We start from the raw sequence: 25,029 nt of genomic DNA, 5'->3' as shown, positions 1-25,029 counted from the left end.
TTTCTACATTTTTACATAGTTTATTATAAATAGTAAATAGTGCTGTATTGTACACAAAACTTCTTACAACAAAATCATCTTACGCCAATGTAAATGTAAATTATACAAAAGAGAGAAAAAAAACATGTATAATGAACACTGTGTAAGCACTTAAGAGCACTTAATACAAAACGTACAGAAGAGACATAACACTTGAACGACACTAAATAAATAAGAAATGGAACTAATGTTTGCAAGTTCCTGGTGAAAACTAATTTAACACATGCAAAATAAAAAAATAAAAAAAATTAACTGTCAAACTGAATAATGTATTCACTGGCAGAGAATTTTTTGGCTTAATGACATCACGACTACGTTTGCTATTTTTCATCACTTGATGATTTCCCCTGATTGATCAATGCACACGACCCAAAATGAATGACATTAAAAAGAGAGGGCATATTGTTTTTTGAGGGGGGGACATTTGATACGTGTTAATTTACATCACATGAGGTATGAATGTATTGCACTTTCTTTGGGTTGCAGTGGTTTCACTATGACTCCACTCCGCCTCCATTCATGCCTTTCTGCTGGTTTTCCCAGTGTAGTCATACTTTCATCTCCAAAGTCTCGTACGAGAATCGCATCGATGTACAGTAAATATTATTTTCCTTAGAAGAACGTAGCGGCTGAGCGTTATCATCATCCGGCCTTTTGATAACCATGAGAATACGACCCTCCTCTATCAAGTTGGGCCCCCGGAGCACAGGGGCCTTCCCGAGTCCACCTCTCTGCCACTTATTACAAAAATCAAATACACAATCTTGAATGTATTTACTCCCCTTTCCCCCCCCTCTTCTTTTCCTCTTTAAGCGTGGACAACGAGCCGTGCTTGGTCCTCGGAGCGTGACGTGACGCACGAGCAAAGCGATTGCCAGGTAACAGGAGAGGCTGCGCCCTTTGGTCCAAATTATTCCAGTCAACCCCCTCCATCGCCATCACTACACCTCCACCTCAACTGGTTCTCATGCTGGAGGAGAGCACCTCAACCCCTTCACCCACCCAACCCTCTCTCTCTCTCTCTCTCTCTCTCTCTCTCTCTCTCTCTCTCTCTCTCTCTCTCTCTCTCTCTCTCTCTCTCTCTCTCTCTCGCTGTCCTCGGGGCTGGGGACGTTTGGCAAAGGCAGCGTGGTGGGGGTGTTCTCTGGCGATGAATGTCAGACTGGCCGGCCGGGAAGCCTCCTGTTCAGGCCATGTTGGGGGCTTCATATAATGAAAGGCACCTGAGGAAAGCAGGGGAAGACAGAAGGACGGTTAGAGAGACTCTTTACATTTTTATTCAGCTTCAAATCCTCCGATGGTTAACATAGCAAAAAGTGTGAGATGTGAAGTTAAATGAGAGGTGTGAAGTTGACAGGCAGGACTGTGAAAAGAGGGAAGAGGTGTTTAAGAGCACATGAGAGCAGGTGAGAATGGAAACTGGGGTCCTAGGTTAAATAATAAAACTCTAAAAACAGGTGAAGAGCTTTGGGAATCTCCCTTAGACATTCTTTGAACCTAATGTGGTCGGTAAAACTAGCCTGAGACTGAGCCTCAGCCTGGATCTGTGTCTCTGCTCCACTGATCAATAACAACTCTAAATCTGACCTCCAGTGGGACACATGGTTCTAATCCTGGCCTGCCAAGGGCCATAATCGCCCCCTGTTAAAGAGCCCCTTACTCACACACACACATATACATGCCTGCGCTCACATAGGCCTATACACACAGACACACGCATTTCCCCAAACCCCCAAAAGCTGCATGTGGGTCTCTCCCAGGACCGGCTAAATTAATGACATCAAGATGTTGCCACTGATGGGCCGGTCAACATGTGGTAGTGTACCTCAGATCAGCCCCAGCAACACACCGCACTCTCCCCTCCCTCCTGTCAAACACGCTTTAGGAAGTGGCTCCTTTCATTTGAGGCGGCTATCTTTGTTACACAGGGGTCATTACATGGCTAGGTGCGCTACGCTGAGGGTTTGATGGGCGAGCTCATCATACGGGGTCATGAAAGGAAAGCGAGTGAAAATGTGTGTTGGGGATAAGACCCGGACATGCCTCCGCATCGGGCCACGTGGATCGTGGGATGATGGTAATGTAAACTGAGGTAACCTGGCCGCTCGCACTCTCGTAACATACATGTAATTTCAGCACAACGCAGGGTGATTTGAGAAGCTCGCTCATCAGAGCGGTCCGCGCAATTAACGTGGGTTGTGAGTTAGAAATTGTAAACTAAATAGCATAGCCAGAGCAGGGCTTATAGAGGGACATGACTTCTAATCAATTATAGTTCATTTAAATATAGAAATGAAAACCCTAAATCAGTATGAAAACACCAGATAAGTAAACACTTATGGTGCGTGTCCACAAGATCCGTCCTTTCCACGCTTCCCATTCATTGTCATTGTAAGCAGCCGGGAAATGCATGCTGGTAGCATATAGCATTGCGTTTTGAGAGACGGACCGTCATGTTGGTCGCTCCTCATTTGCATAAAGTTGAGGTCTAGGTTACTTTATACAAATCAGGGGCGTCTGGCGCGACTCGCCGCCTCTGGAAACTCCCCAAAAACGTTTAAGCTTACAGATTCAGTAACTGCATGGCTTATTTCTCGCCTACAATATTTTCAGAAACACATTTCGGTGAACTATTTTTTCGTAATATATGAGAAAAAAAGTTTCCAAACGAGCTGCCATGTTGGTTCCGGTTCAAAAGCTGGGAGCAGCAACCCACGAGTGAAAGCGTTTGTCCAATAAGGTGACTAGTGCCTAGTGCTGAGTGGCAGCCCATCAAGCGTCCAATGCTGGGAAGCGAGGCAATCCCTCACGTCTAAAAACACTCCCTGTGGACACGTACAATTAATGTATTTCAAGCATACCTTGCTCTGACTGTACTGTCCATACTGGTAGGATGGATGGTGGTCCATGGCGTAGGCTGGGGTGGTGTAGGAAGGTGGGCAGTAAGACTGGGTGCTAGGCAGAGAGGGCATGCTGGTCAGGCCAGGTATAGCCTCCAAGCGCTGAGAGCCATGACAACTGGCAGCCATGCCGCCGCTAGGCTCCAGGCCTCCGGTCAGCGGGGAGAGGGCAAAGTCACTCTGGGACTGATGAGGCACTCCACCCGGGTTCAACAGGCCCATTACCTGAGGGGAGAAATGGAGGGAAACTGGGTGATTAGTAGAGCTGTGTATTGGCAAGGATATGTGCGATACGATACATATCACAGGAGTTAAATAATAATATATTGCGATATATTGCAATACTGTAAGCAAGGCGATATATTGCAATATTTCAAATCTAATTTTAGGAAAACTGTCGTACAAAGAACACACCGTCATATGCATAAAATCTGATCAAAAAAGTTTACTTTTTATGAAATCAGAACAGTGGGATCTGTCTGTGCATTTATTACAGTCCCTGTAACATCCCAAATCATAGAACTATTAAGAGAGGACACATCTCTTTGCAAATGAAATAAAGTAAAAAATCCATATAGTGTTTTTGAGAATCAATACAATATCACGATACATGATATTTTCAATATTTTCTTACACCCCTAGTGATTAGAATAGAAATCACAAAGTAAATTATTAACATAACATTATCATTTAATTTACCAATACATTTCTAAATGAAAAATACATAGCCAATGTATTCACTCAAAAAAAATATTTTTTTTGTTACACCATTCAATCAACTTTTCCACTCAGGTGGCCTAAAGTCCTCGTTCATTGTCAGATATACATTATTACTGGCTTCCCTCACACATGTGGTTTCCCTTTACTCTGCTTGACTGATTGGGGAAGCTGATGGTAGCTCAAGAGTTCAATCCTTTAGCCCACTAGTGGTTTCTGTTAGAATTATCCTGTCAAATTAGAGCATATTTGTATTTTTCCTAATCATGACACTTGTGGGCTTTTAGCATTGTGTTACAAATGGAATTAATAGAAAAGAATAAAGAGTGTAAGATTTTGGCTGACCATAATATAAGGACAATATTTAAACAATAAATTTGTTAAGCAGAATTCAAACAGATTTCTATGCGTCCACTGGTGCATTGAGTTTCTTTTCTTATCGTCTGTCTTTCCCCTCTCTCGCTTTCTCTTGATGCCCTAAAATCACCGTGTCCTTGTGAGGCCAGGGTGAAGAGGCCAAAGGGTACGTGGGAACGAGGAGCGGGGTGTGTTTGTGTATGTGTGTGTTAGAGCTACCTCTCCAACGTGTGGAAATTGTGTATTTAACAGTAGGTGTGTGTGTGTGTGTGTCTGTGTGTGTGTGTGTGTGTGTGCACGGTCGTGTGTAATATAAGCATTTTTTGCTCTGATGTCAGCGGTGTGGGGGTATCGGTGATACATCGTGAACAGCTGCATGTAGGTTTGCGTGAGAAGCAAAGTCACAAAAATGTATAAAAAGTGAAGTTAAAGAGCGGACAAGAGTTACAGGGGAAAGCGTTACAGTCCATGTAGGAGAAAATAGATCTAAAGCCAAGCGAAAAACACAACAAATACACTGAAAATAAATGGAATGAAAAGGCGTAGAATAAGTCGGAGTGATGTAAAAACAAGGGCTTTCCCAACTGACAGCCAGCTGGCACACACACATGCACACATACTGAGGCAACCTCAGGTGTCTTTAATGTACATAATTTACAGTTGGTCTGTCAGTGATCTGACCTCACACATCTGACGAACACATCAATGCAGCCCATCACCAAACCATTATCTCTCCTCCTACTGCTAAGAATGTGTGATATACCGTCTGTTGCAGACAGAGTCCATCAAAAATGTGAGTATTTATAGATGTAAGGAGCGTGGTTTCCAGATAATACAAATTCAATTCAGTCACCCATAAATCTTCATGCTGCTTTAAAACAGCTATCCTTTGCTTAAAGCATCCGAACATTTCGTTTTGAAATATATAATTAGATTATTGCTAATACAAACTTAAATATAAGGTTTTTATGGAAACCATTTTTTGCTGGTTATCGAGCGGTGCTTTAGCCATATAACCTTACAACCTCACACATACATGTTATGGTATGTGTCTGTGAGCGCATGCCTGTGTCTATCTACACGCTCATGCATTCGCGCGCTCTCTGTCTGCAACTGAAACGGCAGCAGTTCCCGATGGTGTCTGTTTTGAGGTTGTTCCGGGGATTAGGTCTCGGGGGGTTGCAAATCCCGGCCACTCGCTCGCCTGGTGAGAAAGGGTTCCTTTGGTATGCACCAGATCAGTGGTGAGACGCCAGAAACGCCGCACCACAGGGAAACCACTGGGTCCAGCTTGAAGCTCCAAATACAGAACTGCTCAGACAACGATATCGCCTATCTAAAGTCAACCTTATCCATATCAAAACCCCGTGGCGCTCTAAGGTGACCATATCTGGAGTTAAATGAACCTCTGAATCTCCTGATGGATACAGTAGTGGATAGAGTAGCTTTTATGGAGCTCAGACAATTCCAGGGAGGGTTTAACACAAAAGCTGTGGAGCTATTCGAGAAAACTGAAGCTGTAAAGTTTTCCAAGTGCAGAGAGGTCTTCATCAATGTCATAGAATTTAATCAATTCTCATTTCCTCCCTCTTATTAAGTTAAAATCAGGGAATTAATTCCTATCCTCGTCTGAAATAGAGAAAACTGTATCGCAATATACATTCAAACGGCTGCAATGAATACATGAATTAAAACAAATTAGCCAACAAAGTGAGTCATTTGCATAAATTACACACTTTGTTATGAGGGGATAGATTACTTCATTCCAATCAATTAAGACACTGGAACATTATGTGATTGCTATTCCAGACTGAGAAAACATTCCAGGCCTGCCGCCGCCGTCCCCTACGCAAGATGAGACGTCCACTCTGTACGGAGCTGCCCACTGAGGTTAATGCTGAAACCATCCATGAGGCCACGGCACCTTTGGCCTCTTTATTGGAGGTAAAGTCACTCGTGACCCTGTTGGTGTGTGTGAACTCACACCACAGCGTGCGCTCAGTTACAGGAAGGCAGCTACTGGCAGGTTTGCATACCAGTTATGTTTCAACAAATTACAAGTTAGCTCAATTAGCTAAGGTTAAAACCATCAACCGCTGACACGTCATCTACGCTCTCCCCTGTATCTCTATACTTTTATCCGTCCAATGAAAATAAAAATCCCCAAAGAATAATGATTTTAAAGAAAAATGTGGCTAGTTCTTGAGGAGAAAACAACAAATTTTCGTCTATAACTAGAGCTCATATATCAAAGCAGTCAATTATACTGAGCCACAATAGTGCCACCTACCACTTTCTGACCGTGCACCCTGGCAGCCACAACAAAGATCTGCTTTTTTCCAATATATATACATCCTCAGGCATTCGCATTGTGACAAACCTGCCTGAGGCAGTTTTTTATCAGTGCCTGACAGGAGTCTGAGATTCTCTCTCATGGGAATTAGTACCCAGCATGCATTGCATGTGGGCCGGCCACCCTTTGTGGTGGTTAAAAGCTCGTTTTCCGCCTGTTAGTCCATCTTCTGGGCTGGTAGGGAGCCACTGATGGACACTGATGACTGTGTAATCGACCATAATTGTCTTTTCAGTTTTGATTTGTGTCATCGTCCGACACCCGTACATCCTTCCTCATGTCTGGTCCCTTCTTCCCTCCCCAAAGACTGACGTTTGCCACATTTTCAATTCATCAAACAACCCATCAGGATAAACAAAAATGAAAAGCTACCGTGTTTCTTAGCCTAACAAGGTTTTCATCAATGTCACTCCGGTGACACCTCCTGGGTCGCACAGGGTGTGTGTTTGTGTGTATCATTATCCTTCCATATGTCGCGTCTCATAAACGCCATGAAGAACTATTAGTGTCCTGTTTCCTGGTATGATAACATATGTGTGTGGATAGGTGTGTGTGTTTGAGACAGAATTTATATGAGTATACTTGTATGTAAACAGATATTCATAGCTTTGTGTGTTTCTATGTTGTATTTTAAGAATAATGGATGTAGAGACAAACCTGTGGTGAGAGGCTGTTGGCGATGGTGGGGTTGATGGAATTGGCGTGTCCCGTCTGGGCCACAAAGCTGTCCGAGTATCCTGAGAAGCCGTGTCGTCCAGAGGACAGGCAGTACGCAGAGCTTCCATCCTGAGAGCCCGACGAGCCGAGCCCACTCTGGTGCACGGAGGTGGGGGGCAGAGGCTGCGGTCGGTGGACCGTACTGGGCTGCTCGGATGCTGCAGAGAATAAAACATTCTACTTAAAAATACCATTTTGGTTTCGTCCAGAATACTTTCGCTGCTGTTATAAGATAATTCTAGATTCTGTGTCATCAAATTTGCAAACATATTTTACAGATACAGTTTGTAGGATTTGGCAGCATCTAGTGGTATGGTTGCAGATTGCAACCAACTGAGTACCCCTCCGCTCACTCCTCCCTTTCCAAGACTGCGGTAACGTGAGCTGCCGAGTGCAAAATCGTGGCAACGCCGTTCGTCTCGCTCAGAGGCGATCCTTACAATAACAACACTACTTTAGGAGCAGTGGAAGTCAGAGGGCGGCTGGCCGTACCACGATTTTGCACTCTGCGGCTCATGTTACCGCAGTTTTAGAAGCGTGTCGGAGAACTACGGTGGCCTTCAGGTAACGTAAAAATGTAAAAGGCTCTCTCTATAGCCAGTGTTTGGTTTGTCCATTCTGGGCTACTGTAGAAACATGCCGAAACATAGTGGACTCTGTGAAGAGGACCCGCTCACTATGTAGATATGAAGGGCTGAATCTAAGCTAACGGAAACACAATGATTCTTAGTTTCAGGTGATTAAGTAAGTAATAATGTTCAACAAGTGGGTAATTGTTGCGAAATAATCCCCGACAGGTGATGCAGGACCCTGACGCAAAGCTGTACATTATCCAAAATCAGAGCAGCGTCAATAACAATGGTCTGTTATACATAGCAGAAGACCGTAAAATGCCGTAATTGACCAATCAGAATCAAGTATTCAACGAAGTCATGTAATAAACACTAATGAAAACATAGTTTCTGATGAATATTATATTTCATTTATGCTAATAGATCCCAATGTTACACACTGTTCCATTAACGCAGATATTTTAAGTATGTTTGGGTGCGTTCAGGTAAACCCACCTTGACCTAAAGAAGTGGGAGTGTAAGGGCTGTCGGACAGCTGATAGGGCTGCAGGCCGGACATAGCTGACGGAGGGAAACCGCCGGGGATGAGGTGGTTGAACGCCATCAGTTGATTGGCTCCTGCTTGTTTCCTCCACCGGGCTCTCCTGTTGCTGAACCACACCTGAGAGAAGAACAGAGACAATTTATGTGTTAACACAAAAGTTGACGGCTGTACAGTATATGTGAGAGTGCTTGTGTGTGAGTGTGTGCTTGTGTGTGTGTGTGTGTGTTTGTGTGTGTGTGTGTGTGCGTGCGAGGCCTGTCTGACCCATTACAGGGAGCTGAACTGATAGAGATCTTAACATCTGGAGCGTGCAGTGAAACCACAAACATTACATCTTTGTGTGCTACTGCAAGTCAATGGGTTCAGAGGGTAACAGCTGTTAAAGCCTATATTAGCACATTATCTAAGTCAGGCATCTATTTGGAGGATCTTTACATACAGACCTCTTTATACAGTGTCTGACAAAAATAGTAAGCCGTCTTCATACACAGTGGGCGCAGTGTATCGGAGTTTATCTGTGTCCGTACATATGGAGAAGGGGGTCAGGCGTGGGGTCGAGGGTGTTGTGGGTGGGGGAGGGGGGGACACATGTCTAATGGCTGTAAGGAATGTGTGACAACAACCCAAGGCAATTTAACGCCCACAAGACATATCCATGACAGATCGACACATTTCTCCGCTGTCGAGATTGGAATCTCGGTGACTTTGAGGTTGAAAGAGTGCGTCTGTGCAAGTGTGTCTAACCTGAACTCGAGCCTCCGTCAGTTTGGCCCGCTGAGCCAGCTCCTCCCGCGTGTAGATGTCGGGGTAGTGCGTACGTTCGAAGGCCCTCTCCAGCTCCTCCAGCTGCTCCGCTGTGAAGGTGGTCCGACTGCGACGCTGCTTCCTCTTCAGAGGCAGGCCGGGCTCTGAGTCCACGTCGGAGCCCTCGTCTGAGTGACTGGCTGGAATTGCAAAACAAACATTCAGGGGAATTAGGCTGATGCAGAATAAAACCTCTAAGATGGAACAGATTTGAGACAATAGGTTATGCTGAGTACAACAGAGCAAATTTAGATTCCTGCTCCCTTAAACCCCTCAGTGGTTCCTGAAGGGATCAAAAGCCGGAGGCTGCTTGAACATGGATTAAAGAGGACTAGATCCCTCTGGGGCATCTATTCCCTGGGACACTGTGTCTCTCCCAGTCTTAGCCATGCTGTGCGCTACGCCGATAGGGTCCCATAGTAAAGAGCAGGCGGCCTTTTCGCAGGTGCTTCTTAATCTGTTTGTTCAGTTGAGGGCAGGAGAGAGCGACTGGGTAACTGGGAGACGGACCATTGGGATCTAATTCAGCAGAAGAAGGGAATCAATGAAGGCTTGAGACTAGAGACAGAGGACTATTGCTGCCTTTCGGGGGGGAGGTTACCCATCTATTAACTAATGATTAGGCTCCACAAGCTACCGTGACAGCCTGCCATTGTCCGCCATTACATGTCTGCAATCCCCTCGTCTCTTTCTCAGTCATACGCACACTCACAAACATGCATCTGCTGCGTCTCGGCTACGGGCTTTCACTCAATGAACGCAGTCTATGACAATGTGTCAAACACAGATGGACACAAGACAGAAAGAGTTGGAATCCACTCCCAAATCCACCCCAGAGGGACCTCATGATGAAGGTTCACTGCACCTTTTCGACACTCAGACTATATGCAGCCAACACCTAAGCTAAGAGAGAGAAAATAAGGGAGAGAGACAGGTGTAAGCAACAGAAAAAGGCTTCAGCAGAAGGACTGAAGCTCGTCTGTTTTCCCCCAGACTGCTCATTCTCCTTCTGCCCTCCAGATTTAAAGTTTTAATTAAAAAAGTGCCAAGTCAGACATGGAAGGGGGGGAGGTAGCAGGGATCTCCACTTGCCTCTGGAGCCTCTGGAGCCAAGCAGGAAATGTTTGTGCCGGTTGCCAGTGTGTGTCTGACCAGGCATTACACACGGATTTGCTCCCTGGGAATGCTGCTGTGCTCCGGGCCGCCAGCACACAAGATTCTGATGCTGAGAAGAGCTCTTTATTACATTTGAACCGAGGGCGCCACGCTGGCATAAAGTCTCACAGAGGATTGGCTGGATGCTTTAGACACTCCTGGAACGTGCACAGTGAGTTTGGGATGTGGTTTGTTTAGGTTAAGGATGTGGCTTGAGACCAGATTTTATAAGCGCAACAGGCATAAGGAGAAGGCCACACAGCATGAGCACTTGATACTTTTCCTACTTTAAACATCAATATTGTATGGATTATGAGTGAAACTTTTCATTAATCAGCACGTAAACAACACTGAAGCAGAAGACGAGAAATAGTAACATGCAATGTCATTACCATTTTAATGACGGAGGAGCAGAGAAAGAAAGAAAGAAAAAAGAACCAATGACGGCGCAGAAACTAAAAGATTCCTGAGGGAGGGAAGGAGAGCTCATAAAACTGCTCAGAGGAGAAAGCTCCCCATTGGCACTGTAACTCATGTTAACTGCAGGGTGGGGGTGGATCTCTCCTCCTTTATTTCTGTCTTTCCCTCTCTTTTTCCCCTCCCTGTTTTTATTATTAGTAACTACAGAGAAAACACTCCGTCACAGACTCTCCCTTAATGGCAAATGACATTGTTGCTTTTGTCATCCTCTGGCTCGCACTTTCTCTTTTGCTCTCTTCCTCTCTCACTCGCTGTCTTCTTTTTTTTTTTTTTGGAAGTGATGAAGCCAAGCCTTTGTATCTTAGCAGGGAAAAGCCTGTGGCAGGCCTCTGTTGGACCGATTACCACGCTCCATCTGTAGGAGCCATCAGGGACGCCCGGGCCCGCATTCAGGGGTCTGTCACCTGCCCAGCAGGGGAGTGTAGGGGGGGGCTGTAGGGTGAGATGGGGGCTGTAAGGCCAGGGGCTGAGTGGGGGAATGAAGGGGTGGGAGGGAAAGGGGGGGGCACAAAGGGGTCCAGAGAAGGGCCATGGAGGGGCACAGCAGGGGAGCACCCCTACATCCCCTCCCTCCAGGGCCTGAGGGGCAGAGAGCCGGGGGGATGGGGGAGTTGAAGAGGTTGACACGGAGAGGAGGCTGAAGGCACCTGAAGAAGATGCTGGGGAAGGGGTGCGGGGTGCCAAGCTAAGGAGAACGGGGGGTGGGGGGATGCTGGTCATTCATAAAAGCAGGACCTGTCCCTTCCATCTCATCCATTCACTCCGCTCCTCTCTTTTCTGTGTGCTCACCCGTCGCCGCATCCACATCTTTGACGTCTTCAAACAAGGCTGCCGTGGATCGATTTTAAGGCACGCCGACGCAGAAGCGGACTCAAGAGAGGGCTGTTCCCACACATTCCCCGCGACAAACGTTCAGAAGAGGATACTAAAACACACAAAGGGAGGCCTCGACCTCCTTACTTAAACACCCAAATCAAATTTTACGCTGCAGCTAAAGCACTAGGGAGCTGAAAATACTCCATAGCCGCTCACAGTTTGGCTGTGGCCCTGACAAGAATCTTAATAGAAAGATAGATTATTATCCCTCAAGCGGAAATTGGGGAGTTATCCATAAAACAGACATTTCAAAACACAGTAATGTGTAGTTTAATAAACTAATAACAAGCCAGTTTAGATAGTAGATTAGAATTAGATGGTGGATGATTTATTTAACATAGTTTGGAGGGTATAGCAACAGTTTTGTGGAGTGCAACAAGTGAATTCAACAGGTTCCTTTCCCTGATCAGAGACTCTTAAATGAAATCTAACACATAAAGTACACACACTCAAAGATCAGCAGGAAACGGACAGCGCTACAGACCGACCACTTGACGTAAACAGAACCATTTATTGATCAAGAGAGGAGACTGACAGGCCGGGAAGATAAACTCAAGAGGGTCACAGATGTGAACTTCGGGAACGTCCAGTCCCATTAGCTTCACCTGCGCCAGCAACTCTGCCTCTATAACAGGCCAAAAAAAAACCCAAGTGAGGATTCCAACTGCGAGAATAAAGACTGCTCTTGTTTACTGCATAGTCTACATCAGCCAAGACTCGCCTTGCCAAGCATTCACCCCCCCCTTCCCATCCGTTCAAGTGATGTTAATATGAAGAGACATGCACAGACGCACACATCCATGTACTTGCACACAAATTCACAACTGAAATGAAATGGTGAAAAAATGAATGGAGGTGGAAGGAGTGACAGAAAGTGTAAGAGAGAATCAGAATAGGTATTAAAGGAAGGGATAGAAGCAAGAGATTGGGAGAAAGAATGAAAGGAAGGGGATGGGATGAAGTGAGAAAGGGAAAGAGAAGCGGAGCATATGGGGCAGTTTATAGCCTCGTCTTGGTAGGGGCTGGCTAGCCCTTCCTCCAGGGGCTGTTAATAGAGAAGGTAATTGAGCTGGTGACATGTGTTCGCAACACAAAACAAAGGGCAGAAGAGACAAATGAACTAGTTATTTGCCCAGGGAAGTAGATCTGGCCCTTTCAGGCCACGGAGCATGGTGCGAGTGGGCCACTGAATAAAATAGTGGCACGCCACATAGAGCCAGATCGAGCAGATGCACTGGAGGAAAAGAATAGTTAACTGACAGCTTATGGGCTCAGCTGGGGTTAACAGTTAAGGGAAAAATGGGAGTGAGTGGGCTGCTCACTTGACTTGCTAAAGAGCCCCCAGGATCCCGCAGCTGCCTGGGAAAAGAGAGGGGGTGGGGGGGGGTAGATAGAGAGAAAGAACGATGATGATGTGATGGACAGAAAAAATGGAGTGAATAAGCGCAGGAGGTTGGCACTTAACGGACAAAGAAGGAGCTGGCGATATGACTTTGAAAGATGTATCTCAGTCTAATATTGGTGAGGTGACAAAAAATCCACAAATGGCCCTTCATGGCTATTATCTGTGCCCAGTGTGCGGTGGTTATTATTTAGTTCCACCGTGGTGCAGTTAGGTGACAGTTTCACGGTGGCATTTCCACCCTCGGGGCACGGACAAAGCAACGGCAGAGAAACCCCACGCGGGGACAAAGCAACAGGCCAGTCTGCCGCACGTTCCAGTCAAACGGAGACACTAACCAGCAGAGCTCCGACTCAGCCCGGCCTCGTTTAGGCCAGACAGACTCAGAATAACCAGCTCTCCAAACAAGCAAAAACCTGCACTTGAATTTACACCACAGATCAGAGCCAATATACATCTTAAAAGGTCCCATATTATGCCCATTTTCAAGATCATACTTGTATTTTGTGTTTCTACTAGAACATGTTTACATGCTGTAGTGTTCAAAAAAACCTTTATTTTCCTCATACTGTCAGCCTGAATATGCCTGTATTTACCCTCTGTCTGAAACTCTCCGTTTTAGCGCATTTTGATGGAATTGCAACGGAATTGCAACAGAATTGCGTTGCTAGGCAACAGCTTGGGTCCATGTGTACTTCCTGTCAGCTGATGACATTCACATACACTGCAACCAGGAATAAACTGGGACACATTAAGAATGTTTACGTTTAAAATTGTGTCAAGGGTTTAAATATTGTATATTCGTGACATCACGAATGGGCAGAAATCCTGACAGCTTGTTTCAAAAGCAGAGTTTCTGAATACGGGCTGTGTGTATTTCCCTGTGGATTGAGTGTTGCGATACTTTCACAGTATTTATATAGGACTTAAGCCTGCTTTATAATAAAAAAACATGGAAATCTCACTTTTTTATAATATGGGACCTTTAAAGTGAAGGTTATATACCGCTGATTCACTGATCTGACTTAAGGGAGTCGGCCGGTTTTCATCTTTTCCCAAACATTATTGTAACCTCCTTTTCCTGGGGCCTGATAGTTTTAACAGTGAAGTGACCCTAAGTTAGCCCCCTGACCTTTTCACACCTACTGCACAGCGCTGCGGTTGAAGATGGCCTCACCGCTGACCCTGCTACAAAACTTCACAACAGAGAGAGAAGCCATCCTCACATTCCATGCTTTCTTTTTAAACCTTACAGTCATTCATTAAAAGGGTTTATTTTCTATTGGTTTTATGAGCTTTGCGTGCACATTTTTCTACTTTTATTGTCGTTTTAATGCCTGCGCTGTGCTTGGACAAAATGTAGGAAATAAATGCATTATATTTTCAAAATATCTTACATCCTAAATTTCTGTTCTTTTTTTTAGTGGATTTCTTTGTTCCGAGAGGGGAAAAAAGACATTAATCAAAACAGAAACAGAGGTGTGCTGGCGTGTCCATAATGTGCAATGTGCTGGACGAAACAGCTCCACAAAAACTAGAGGCTAAACAAAGTTAAGTGATTGACAACGCTGTCTGGCTTTACTCAATTAACTATCCCATTGTGCTCCTCTTTGCCGAGTCCCCTAGCCCCCGACCCTTTTCTCTTCACACTCCTTTATCCTCCCCATCACAGAGTTTTGCTTGGCTAATACTTCCAAGGAAATAGAGAGCTCCTTTTTCTACTGGGGCTCCTCTCCTTGACCTTCCATTGCTCGCCGCTTCTCTTTCAGTCACTTCACAGTGTCTCTGGGGTTAGTGGGGAGAATGAGGAGAGTACATCAGCGCCGAGGGGCCGGCTCGGGGCAGGACCTCGGCCCATTACTTCAAAGTTGGCCTGCATTCATTAATTGTCCTTTGAATTAATATTGGAGGATCACAATGCAGGGTGCCAACAGAGAAAGAGGCTTTAATGAAGCATAGAGTCTGCATTCAGTTGCAGATCAGCCAGTGTGGATTTTTTCTTTCTTTTTTCAGAGAAAGAAGGAGCCTTGAAAGTCATGCCAACACTGAACGTAAAAGTATTTATATTTGAGAAGGGTGACAGAGATCGATCTATCTATTTTGGGTTGTTTTCCCCTAACAGTCTCCTGGGCTAAACTAGCATTATAAGCACTTATTAGCACAGGAAAACATAGAGTGAAGCCCACACATAAAATTCTCCATTATCCAGCCCTGAGCGGAAAATGGAAACGTGGCTGTAGCAGACATTCCTCTGGTCGCATCGAGGCCTTTCGCCTCCTCTAAACCTCCAATCTTTAACTCGATTCACCATGGCAAATCAAAGACCCCCTCACATAGACAACACAAGTTGCAGAAATTCAACTATCTATCTCTCGGTTTTGCTGCTCGGATGCTTTTGCTCCCTGTGTGTGAGAGAAACACACTCTTAGATGTCTCATGAGAATATAAGTTATGAAACTTTAAAATTGGATTAGATGTCTCGGATGTGCAGATGGAAGTCTGCTACCGTCGTCATTTTCCCCCCTTCGGAATATATTACAAACACATTTTATATGCTTTCAAAATATGGTAAACTCTCAAAACACAAATATGATCTTTCTGCTCTCCTATTACTTTTCCCTCACTCGAAATCCATGCCAAAGTCACGGGGAGCCAGTAACCCAGTTTATTTACACAAACAAAGTCCTACTCAGCTCCTCTGACAAAAGCAGCTAAATCTTTCATGTTTTGTCAGCACTTGATTCCTCCTGTCCCTCTGGCTATTTGCCTGCCTCCGGACAATGGAGGCAGGAGAATGGCAGCAGATTGTTGGAATGCACCTCAATGAAACCAATTATTACATGTTGACTGCGTTCACCATGGCAGATTTGAAAGAACTGGGCTCATTCAATTTGGCACCGCAGGATTCCCTTTAAAGAAAAGTTATCCCTTTGACTGTTTGTATTTCTGAGCTTTCTTTTTTTCTTCTTCTTCTTTCTCCCTTTCACCCCCACTGCCATAAATGGATCCTGCGAGAGTGGCTGCTCCTCTTTCATGACTTTAGTTACTTTAATTAGTTAAATGAGGCTAAAGTGCTAACAGTAATAAATAGAGGATGCTATCTATTAATTCACCGCCACTCACGGCAAAAAAAAAACTAATTCTTGGCCCTGTTGCATTATCCAATCAAAATGATATACCAGAGTTGGATATATACTCCTGCTTTATGTGCAAATGTGATAAATGGCAGGAATAATTCTTCTCAAGCTTGCAGCTCAACCATGCATGCTGTTTAAACCTCCATAACTCAACAGTTAAAGGAGATGTAAACAAGTTAGCATCAGATTCATCCCAGCAAGCATCCTTTTTCCCACAATGCTCCAGCCTGCTAATGCCATGCAGACCCGAGGCTGCCCAGTATATACTTTATTCAACAAACCTTAGCACTCCTTTTCCCAGACAAATAAATCTAAATGAGTCAGCTTTGATCTTAGCACTCAAGGAAAGCCAACAATAGTGGCGGAGGAGAAAGGGGCAGAGAGCAACAGGCCTCTCTCCGCCACAACAATAGCCTCTGCAAACACCTACTTAATCAATATTTGGCCAGAAGACACTCTTCTCAGTCCCCAAAACCACCCTTTTCACATTCTAATGAAGAGCTATAAAAGAGGAAAAACAACAACTACTTCCACAAAGAGACACAAGAATGAAATAGTGCTGTTCTGTATATCAATGGGGGGGAAAGTGCCTCAGAGCTGTTTGCATGTAGGATGTCACCTATTTTATGTAAATGTTATTTGTTTTCTTTCACAAAATTCATACCAGACTAAAAGTAATAATCACAAGATATTTCAAAAAAAAAAATGTCCCTCATTGTTGTATCAAACAGGGAGGGGGGTTATAATTTAAGAGGAAAATTTAATTTTAAAAAGCATTGTGTTCGTACAACAAAGAAGAGTATGTGTATTTCAGTCTGTGGGATGGATGTGTGGAATGGGTTATTAGGTGATGGGTTGAAGCGGAGCACAAATATAAACACTTTAAAAAGCTATACAAAAAAGATATTTCTGGGAGGTACATGGTTGAGGAAGAGTTGTGATAAGGGTTGTGTTAAAGGTTGGTTTATATCTACTTTTTAACTCCGGATGGATTTGTTGGTTGTAAATAAACTTGGGATGCTGTTCATATATTTAATTTGGGATGTAAATAAATCTGGGATAGTTTATATATTATATTATATTACCATTCTATGATATATGAGTTATTAGAGGAGAAGTGAGAAAGGGGTGGAAGTTTTACTTCTACCTACTCCTTTTCGGACACTATTACTCTTGTTTTGTTTGTTATTATTTTGTATCTGTTTTATTTATTTTATGTTCGAAATAAAGTATTTCATTCATTCATTCATTCATTCAAACACACTCCTCCAGACTTAGCCTATTAAACAGTTTAAAGAGGGTGATCAACAAAAGGTGCAGCAAATCAGATTAATTTAAGAAGCCAGGATGCATCCTACTTCATTGATTCATCTGATTATTTATTTACTTTTTTTTTTTTTGCAGTAATGAGTTTTAAAAGTTTAGAGAAGTCAACTGCCTGATCCGTAAATTGGAGCTGCGTCTAGTCTGGAAGAGAGAGAGAGGGAAGTGCCCGCAGATACTGCATGAATGTGTGCGCCCTAGGCGGAAAGGAAAGGGGCGGACTCTGTCATGAGATGAAAGTGGAGAGAAATAAAAGGTTTGGATTTAATCTAGTGGAGAGAAGAAGAGAAGAGAAGGGGTTTCCCTGCGCTCACTGGCTGAAGAAGGCGTCACGCTCAGTGCGCAAAGACTGTGACAAAAAGAGCTTCGTGCGTAAAAGTAACGGTACCGTTCAATTTGATAACGCGAGGCCATGGCGTGGATTTAACACATTGCAGGCAAAAAAATCACCTAAATGCGTTAACTTTTTCTTTTTCTGTTATCATATCTTAAAATTGAAAAACAAAAATCTAAACAAACTTACAACAATTGATACACTTTTAAGAATTTCCCAGTAAAATAACAGTAAAGAACTGGCAGCAGGGTTGCCTTTATGTTACTGTAAAATTAACATTATTATACTGTCACTGAAATTTACAGCTTTGTACTGTTAATGAAAAATACAGTTTGAACTGGTTTTTTTTTTATTAATTTCACAGTATTTTACAGTTAATTTACTGTTTAAAGATACATTATATAGCTGTTTTTCACCTTTCTTTTACATTATCTTACTGATTTGTTTTAATGCACTATGTAGGTTGTACTTTTTACATACATTTTAATAAACATTGTTTTTGCCTAGATGAATAGACTTAGCAGGTTACAGACATAGGAATAGTCACACAAAATACAATTAAAGGCACTTGTTAGGGAAAAGGCTATAATAGACTTGTTGACACTTTTCCAAAAATGTATGTCTATAGCTGGCTACAAGCACAGAATGCAAACCATAACAACATGTGAGTGAAGAACAATAAAGCTAATTCACTGATTTTACAATCATGTACAATGTACAAGCCTCACATGTGCAGATCAGGTCCCAGAATTAAAAAAAAATACTGCATGGAACTGTTACTGATGATACTTTAGACAGTTGATCAGCAGTAAAGTGCTGTTTTTTTAAGAATGCAGTTAAAAAACGGCCTATCAGCGTAATTTAACAGGTTTTCTTTTGTATTAACAGTAAAGCACTGTTTTTTTTAGCAATAACAGGTTAATACTCTTGAAATCCTGCTGTAAATTAACAGCAATTGTTTACAGTGTATAAGGAATTAATCTGCGCGTCATTCCATGATATTCCCAAAACACCACCACATGCTTCCAGAGGTCTAGTCATCAATAATTAACTATTATGTCTCCAACAGCAACCTCTCCTTCTGCAGCAACACTCCTCAGACTCCAACAGGTCGTAAATCAACAGGTGTTTGCCTCAAGTTTTTTTTACTAAATGACAAATCTATAAACAGTTTTGGGTAAAAAAAAGCCCCCAAATTGGCACTTTATTTTGGAGCAGTCTATAAAGCAGGTCGCACCGAGGCCTATTGGTGTCCCTGAATAATTCATCGCTCATTGCGGGTTCATAATGTCTTCTCCCGGCCTTTTGTCAGCGCAGTTTTCTCTCCCTTTTCTTTCCCCATTTTGAAAGGCTCTGGCGTCTTTTTGTACACCACTGAGCCGCTCACTGGAGTTTGGCTTTTGTGCTCGTCAAACTGAGGTGTGAGTCTCAATGGACTCTGCATGCTTTGTCCCATGAAGTTCATCCTCAAGTGTCCGATTGTGTGTATTAAAAAAAAAAAAAAAAAAAAAAAGTTTCTCAGGCTTGGAAGTTAGACAAATGTTTGATTATCCCCCCCCAAAAAAATCTGTGCACATTTGTTAAATCTCAGAAGCCTAAACGCGTGCGTAAACACTTTCTGTGCAGGTTGATGTGATCATTCCTCTATGATTAATTACATATTTATAATTACTATTTAAATGAGTGCGTTGCCAGTTATTTTTATTATTATTTTTTATTGTTATTATTATCATTATTATTATTTAAAAAAAATTCTGTCTAAGCTGATTCAGACAATCAAAAAGCATCCATCCAACCAACCAGATCAGGAAAACTGTCGTTCATTCAGTTTGCCACGTTTTTTACATTGTAAAGCACACAGCGATTATATGAAATGATAATGCTAACTTACATCTGTCTCCCAGAATGCCATCGATGCTGTGTTTTGTCCGCGGTTCGTTTTCCTCCATCTCTCTCTTCACCACTTCATCATCCTCCTCTTCATCATCACCGCCTCCGCCGAATTTAGACCTCATGATGCGACTGATGGCGCTCACTTAGAAAAAAGGATATAAAATAATAATATTAAATATAGTTATATATTTAATATTTTTAAAATATATTGAAAATATGTTATATTTAAATATGTATTTAAAATAAAAATATTAAAATTAATTTTGTCTAATTATAACAGGTTTTTTATTATGAAATATACGCCAATTATTTTCACAATACATTGCAGCTCCAGAAAGTGTCTCCTATACCTGAGGGAACATTGTTCCTGTCGCAGACTCCATCTTTCAGTAACTTGTCCCTGATCTCCCAGCTGAACATGCCCGGGTTTTCTCTCTTGTACTCTTCGATTTTCTTGTCCACCTCTGGAGAGGCGGTTTGCTTCAATGGGGGGAAGGAAAGAAGGAGTTTGTCACTTTTTTTTTATAGATTCAAGGTCTCTCCAAAAAGTTTGATTATAAGTTGCCACATTTAAGAGTTTGGGTGGATAGATAGATAGATAGATAGATAGATAGATAGATAGATAGATAGATAGATAGATAGATAGATAGATAGATAGATAGATAGATAGATAGATAGATAGATAGTAACTTTATTGATCCCGAAGGAAATTCAAGTTTCCAACATCACAGTTCCATAGTGCAAAACATGTTAGTAAAAAGGCAGTAAAAAAAAGTTAGTAGTGCAAAAATACAAAGTACAAAAAAATATACCAGACTGTTAAAATGCATAATATGCAAAATACAGAAATTCAAAACATTATTTAACTTAGAAGAGGATCTTAAAAGTCAAACTTGTTCACGTTGTAATATAATCAGCTTTTCTTTCTTTTTTTATTTAGCCTATGTGTTTCACATCCAGTGTGGGGGTTGTAAACTTTTAAAATGAGATTTTACAGAGTAGAAAAGTTGGAATTTTAAATCACATATCAACATGGTTCTTCTCTAAAATTACCACTGAAATTCATATAAATTGTCTGTCTTTCTTAACATTATGTGAAATGACGTTTAGAAACTTGTAGCCTATAATACAAGATTAAAGTCTTTAATAATAATAATATTTTTGCAGGTTTAAAACTTTTCAGAATTTGAGTTTTGCAGCATTGAACTGAATTTCAAATCTGTCTTTCTTCACATTATGTGAAATTACCATAACATCATCTCTCACCTTTGGCTTGCTGCCTCCGATGGCCCCCGGCCTGATGGAGCCGGTCTCCTGGTACCGGCACAGGATCTTGGAGACGCAGCCGTGGGAGACGCGCAGCTGACGGGAGATGACGCACGGCCGGACACCGTGATGCGCCATCTCCACGATTTTATGTCGGATGTGGTTGGGGAGAGGTCTGCCGTTTATGAAGACACCACCGAGCTGGTTGACCCGACCCTGTCCCAACGGAGTGGACACTGCACAGCAGGTCAGGTTGTTAGTTGAACACTCAATAACTTGTAGACTAAACAATGTGTGCTGCCTTTTGGTTTAAATATTCAAAAATGATTTGTAGTGATGAGAAACAACTTATCCTGATAATACCTGTTGGATATCATGCACAAGCAGTTACACTTTGCAATCAAATATGGAAAATCAAATACCTAATTTGTTAAAAATGAATGTCCTTCATCTAAGAGGCTAAATATTCAGCCTTAAAAAAATCAATTTGTCTTAAAAGAAATAGAACATTTCTGCAAGTGGCCATGAGAAAAAATATTTTTTCTTTCCAACCATTGTCAATCATGTCTCTCCCAATTAATGTGATAGTGTGAGACATGATAATACATTACAAAATAAATAAATTAAATTGAAATTAAAAAAAGCACATCTTGTTGACACTGGAAAAATAAAGACCAGACTTAATCCTTTTGTTTTGTTAAAAAATGACATTCAAAACATTATTTAACTTAGAAGATAGGATCTTAAAGTCAAACGTGTTCACGTTGTAATATAATCAGCTTTGCTTTGTTTTTATTATTTAGCCTATATTGTGTTTCACATCCAAACAGTGTGGGGGTTGTAAACTTTTAAAAATGAGATTTTACAGAGTAAAAAACTTGGAATTTAAATCACATATCAACATCTTTAAAATTACCACTGAATTTCATATAAATTGTCTGTCTTTCTTCACATTATGTGAAATGACATTTAAAACTTTTGAATCCTATAATACAAGATTAAAGAAGTCGTTAATAATAATAATATTATTTGCATGTTTAAAACTTTTTGCAGAAGTTGAGTTTTGCAGCATTGCAGAAGTTAATCGGTTGTGAGCAGCAACTGGTGGTGTCTTACCTTCCAGAGAGTATCCTCCTCGCGGGTAGTTCTGGTGGGGAGTCGGTCTCATCATCCTCTGTAAACCTCCTGTAAGCGCTGTCATGATCCCTGACTCTCTGTCAGGTAACACTTGAAACGAAGCTGCCTTTTCTTTGTCGCTTTTAATCCCACAAAACACCCTTTTTGTTTGTGTATCTCGCACTTCACTACGGACGCCTGCTTTTTCCTTCAGTAACAGGTTGCAAGAAGAAGAAGACGATGAAGTGTTGCTGACTGGTATCCAGTGAGTTGATGTGAGCTGAGGTGAGACTTTTTAAATCAAAGAGCAGGTCTCTAACAAGTCCTGCGAGCATTTGGGAGGATTTGGTTTTGAGAGGATGGATGGAAAGTCAAACATTTTATCTGTGGTCGCTGTCCTCCTCTGAGTCCGCGCTAAGCCTCCTGATTGGTCAGAGACCCGGACGTTGGGAGGCTGGAGGAGCTCTCTGATTGGACAGCTGGGAGCTCCCCTTCTGTCTGCATTGACCTCACGAGGTCACTTTATTATGGTGTCGCAAGCTTCTGCTGCTGCTGCTGCGTGAAACTTTTACACTAAAGTGCACAACTTTGATTAAATAAATAACTGCCTGGGTGAAGATATATATGATTATATTATTCAGTATGATGCCCTGTAATCATTGTATAGGTGCAGGTATCAGGACATTGGAAAGTTTAATGATGTACGAAGATGTAAAGAAAACAGTGCATGTTGAATTACATAAAGTATAAAAAAAAATAACAAATTACTACCGCATGTTAGAAAATATGAAAAACAGGGACAGACTTGGGCTACTGCATATTCAATATTTCCCTTATTTAAACATATTAAGAAAAAAGAGTCTTGTTATTGACATTTTTATCACAAATTGCAGTTGTAGTTAGTTAAAGTTGTTGTTTTTATTAGCCTATGTGTTTATCATTATTATTATTATTATTATTATTATAAACATTTACTTTAAAAATGACAAATGGAATGAAATATTTTTTTTAATATATTTTTTTAGACTTAAAAGAGATCAGCGGTCAGGATTTTATTTCCAATTATATTTGTTGTAGAGCAGAGAGAAGGCATGTCCATGTGAAATAGCTACTGAGCACCCCATTAACTACAGTATGTGCCGCATCCCATGTGCTCGCTATGCGAACTCATTTTTGCGAAGAAAGGCAGCAGCAGCAGCAGCAGCACGTGGGAAAATGTTCACCATCGACTTCAATTTTAATTAGTCTGCAACAGGGAATATTATAATAGCATTTAACGGTTATTTAAATGACCCATATCAACCGTGTTGTAGAATAAAGTATGACATCCTGAAGTTCTTCTCATACATTTTTGTTATTATTATTATTATTATTATTATTATTATAGCTATTAATGATCAACCACATTTGTTGTTATTGCAACAGTTGTACTGTATATTCAGTTGCTGTGAATGAGTGAAAAAGCTTTGTATAATGTGTTACTTTTGTAAATGCACCATGAATGGCATATATCCCCCAGGCCATCAGACTTTTAAATAGATAATTCATTCGAAACATTCTCACACAAAAATATATCTTATACTGTATATATTCTTAATATATATGTTCTTAATATGCCTGTATATGTTCTTAATATACCCTTGTACAAAGTATTTCCTTTTATAATTGTAATGTAATTGTAATGTAAATGTAATATAACTTATTATTTTAATGGAGCTTCCCAGCAAAAAGTATTTCACACGTTGTACCTGTACAACCGGCGTGACAATAAACATCTTGAATCTTGAATATGATGCTAACTATTTCATTTTTTTTTTTTATATGATTGGTTTGCATAAGGTGTTCTTTATTTTATATACTGAAAAGTCCATTCGGGCAACATACAGTGGTTAATTTTTTCTTTAACCACCAAAAGTGGAAGACATAACAACACACACAATGGAGGTCAGGAGAGAGAGAGAGAGAGAGAGAGAGAGAGAGAGAGAGAGAGAGAGAGAGAGAGAGAGAGAGAGAGAGAGAGAGAGAGAGAGAGAGAGAGAGAGAGAGATAGCATGGATGCGGAGAGGAGGATCTATGTTTTTACCACGAGTTCCACGACCACACCCCACGCTACAGCTCTGCACGGTCATCTAACAGTTGTGTGGATGTATAACAATAGGTGCTGCTGGGCCCCGTGGCTCAGCCACACGGCAGTGTAACACATCCGTGCAAATGGTCGATTATAGACAACCACATGAGGGATCATTTGACTTTTCTCAAGCTTGTAGACTTGTGATAATTATGATAATTAGGCGTGTTTAATAGACCGATACATTTTGTTCCCTATCCCCCCAGGAATAAGACCATATAGGCTACTGGCTGATTGTGTTCAGAGGCCTCAACCTGCATACCAGGAGTGAACTGGTTGGTCCTGACCTCTTGAAGACAAACTCATGCATCATCAAAGCTGACATTATGGCAGGGATATTAATTGATCACCATCAGATTTGTCAACACTTGCTGCCCTTATTGTCTAAACATAACAATGATCAAGAAAAGATTATTGTCATAACCTCATTTAGAGGATGAATGGAACCTCATAAATATATATAATATAATAGATATGAATAAGCAAAGCCAGCTGTTTTGGTGCTATTGTTGTGACAGATTTTGCTAAAAAGTGACTCCGAATGTGGACGGGGCACATTGATGATGACATTTGTTTATCCATGTTTTTACTATAATTCGACCCAACATTATAGCAGGAGACATTGCAGTATCCCACAGCCTGTGGCCCAATATATTTTCTTATTCCACCCTGTAAGACTTCATGTAGAAAAAAAAAGCATGGTGCAGTGGACACACAGAACATGTGGAAACATTATATGTCCATAAAAGAAGGAATGGGGAGGGAGGGAAAGAAAGTTATCATACTAAAGTTTGACTATCATGAAAAGGATATTGGATCTACCATGTCAAATCAATTAGTGGGGTAAGCTGAGTCAGAAATGCGGCGTGGTGGTGGTGGACGAAATGCATCGAAAATAAAGAACAAAATGGCCCCG

The 25,029-nt window shown here is 41.8% G+C and overlaps 1 protein-coding gene across 1 annotated transcript; it reads right to left on the bottom strand.

The window, feature by feature from the left end:
- LOC141777146 (paired box protein Pax-3-like) lies at positions 1-23,917 on the bottom strand. Its single transcript, XM_074651133.1, has 9 exons — positions 21,986-23,917; positions 20,870-21,105; positions 19,954-20,083; positions 19,602-19,745; positions 8,944-9,143; positions 8,151-8,316; positions 7,024-7,241; positions 2,901-3,164; positions 1-1,262 (listed from the first exon to the last, which is right to left on the bottom strand). The coding sequence occupies exons 1-9, from the start codon at positions 22,068-22,070 to the stop codon at positions 1,245-1,247; spliced, it is 1,461 nt and encodes a 486-aa protein (XP_074507234.1). The 5' UTR covers positions 22,071-23,917; the 3' UTR covers positions 1-1,244.
- Positions 23,918-25,029: the final 1,112 nt, after the last annotated feature.

This window comes from Sebastes fasciatus, chromosome 11 (assembly GCF_043250625.1).
Source record: "Sebastes fasciatus isolate fSebFas1 chromosome 11, fSebFas1.pri, whole genome shotgun sequence".
Taxonomy (NCBI): Eukaryota; Metazoa; Chordata; class Actinopteri; order Perciformes; family Sebastidae; genus Sebastes; species Sebastes fasciatus.
The sequence above is the reverse complement of the archived record's forward strand: the minus strand, read 5'-3'. Positions and strand labels throughout refer to the sequence as shown.

Bases quoted from the DNA above. Each gene is read 5' to 3' on its own strand.
- LOC141777146 (XM_074651133.1), bottom strand. From the start codon at position 22,070: ATGACAGCGCTTACAGGAGGTTTACAGAGGATGATGAGACCGACTCCC. The intron at 21,106-21,985 runs GTAAGACACCAC...CCTGCTGTGCAG, and splicing joins AGGAGGATACTCTCTGGAAG to TGTCCACTCCGTTGGGACAG. The intron at 19,746-19,953 runs GTATAGGAGACA...CTTTTTTCTAAG, and splicing joins CAGGAACAATGTTCCCTCAG to TGAGCGCCATCAGTCGCATC.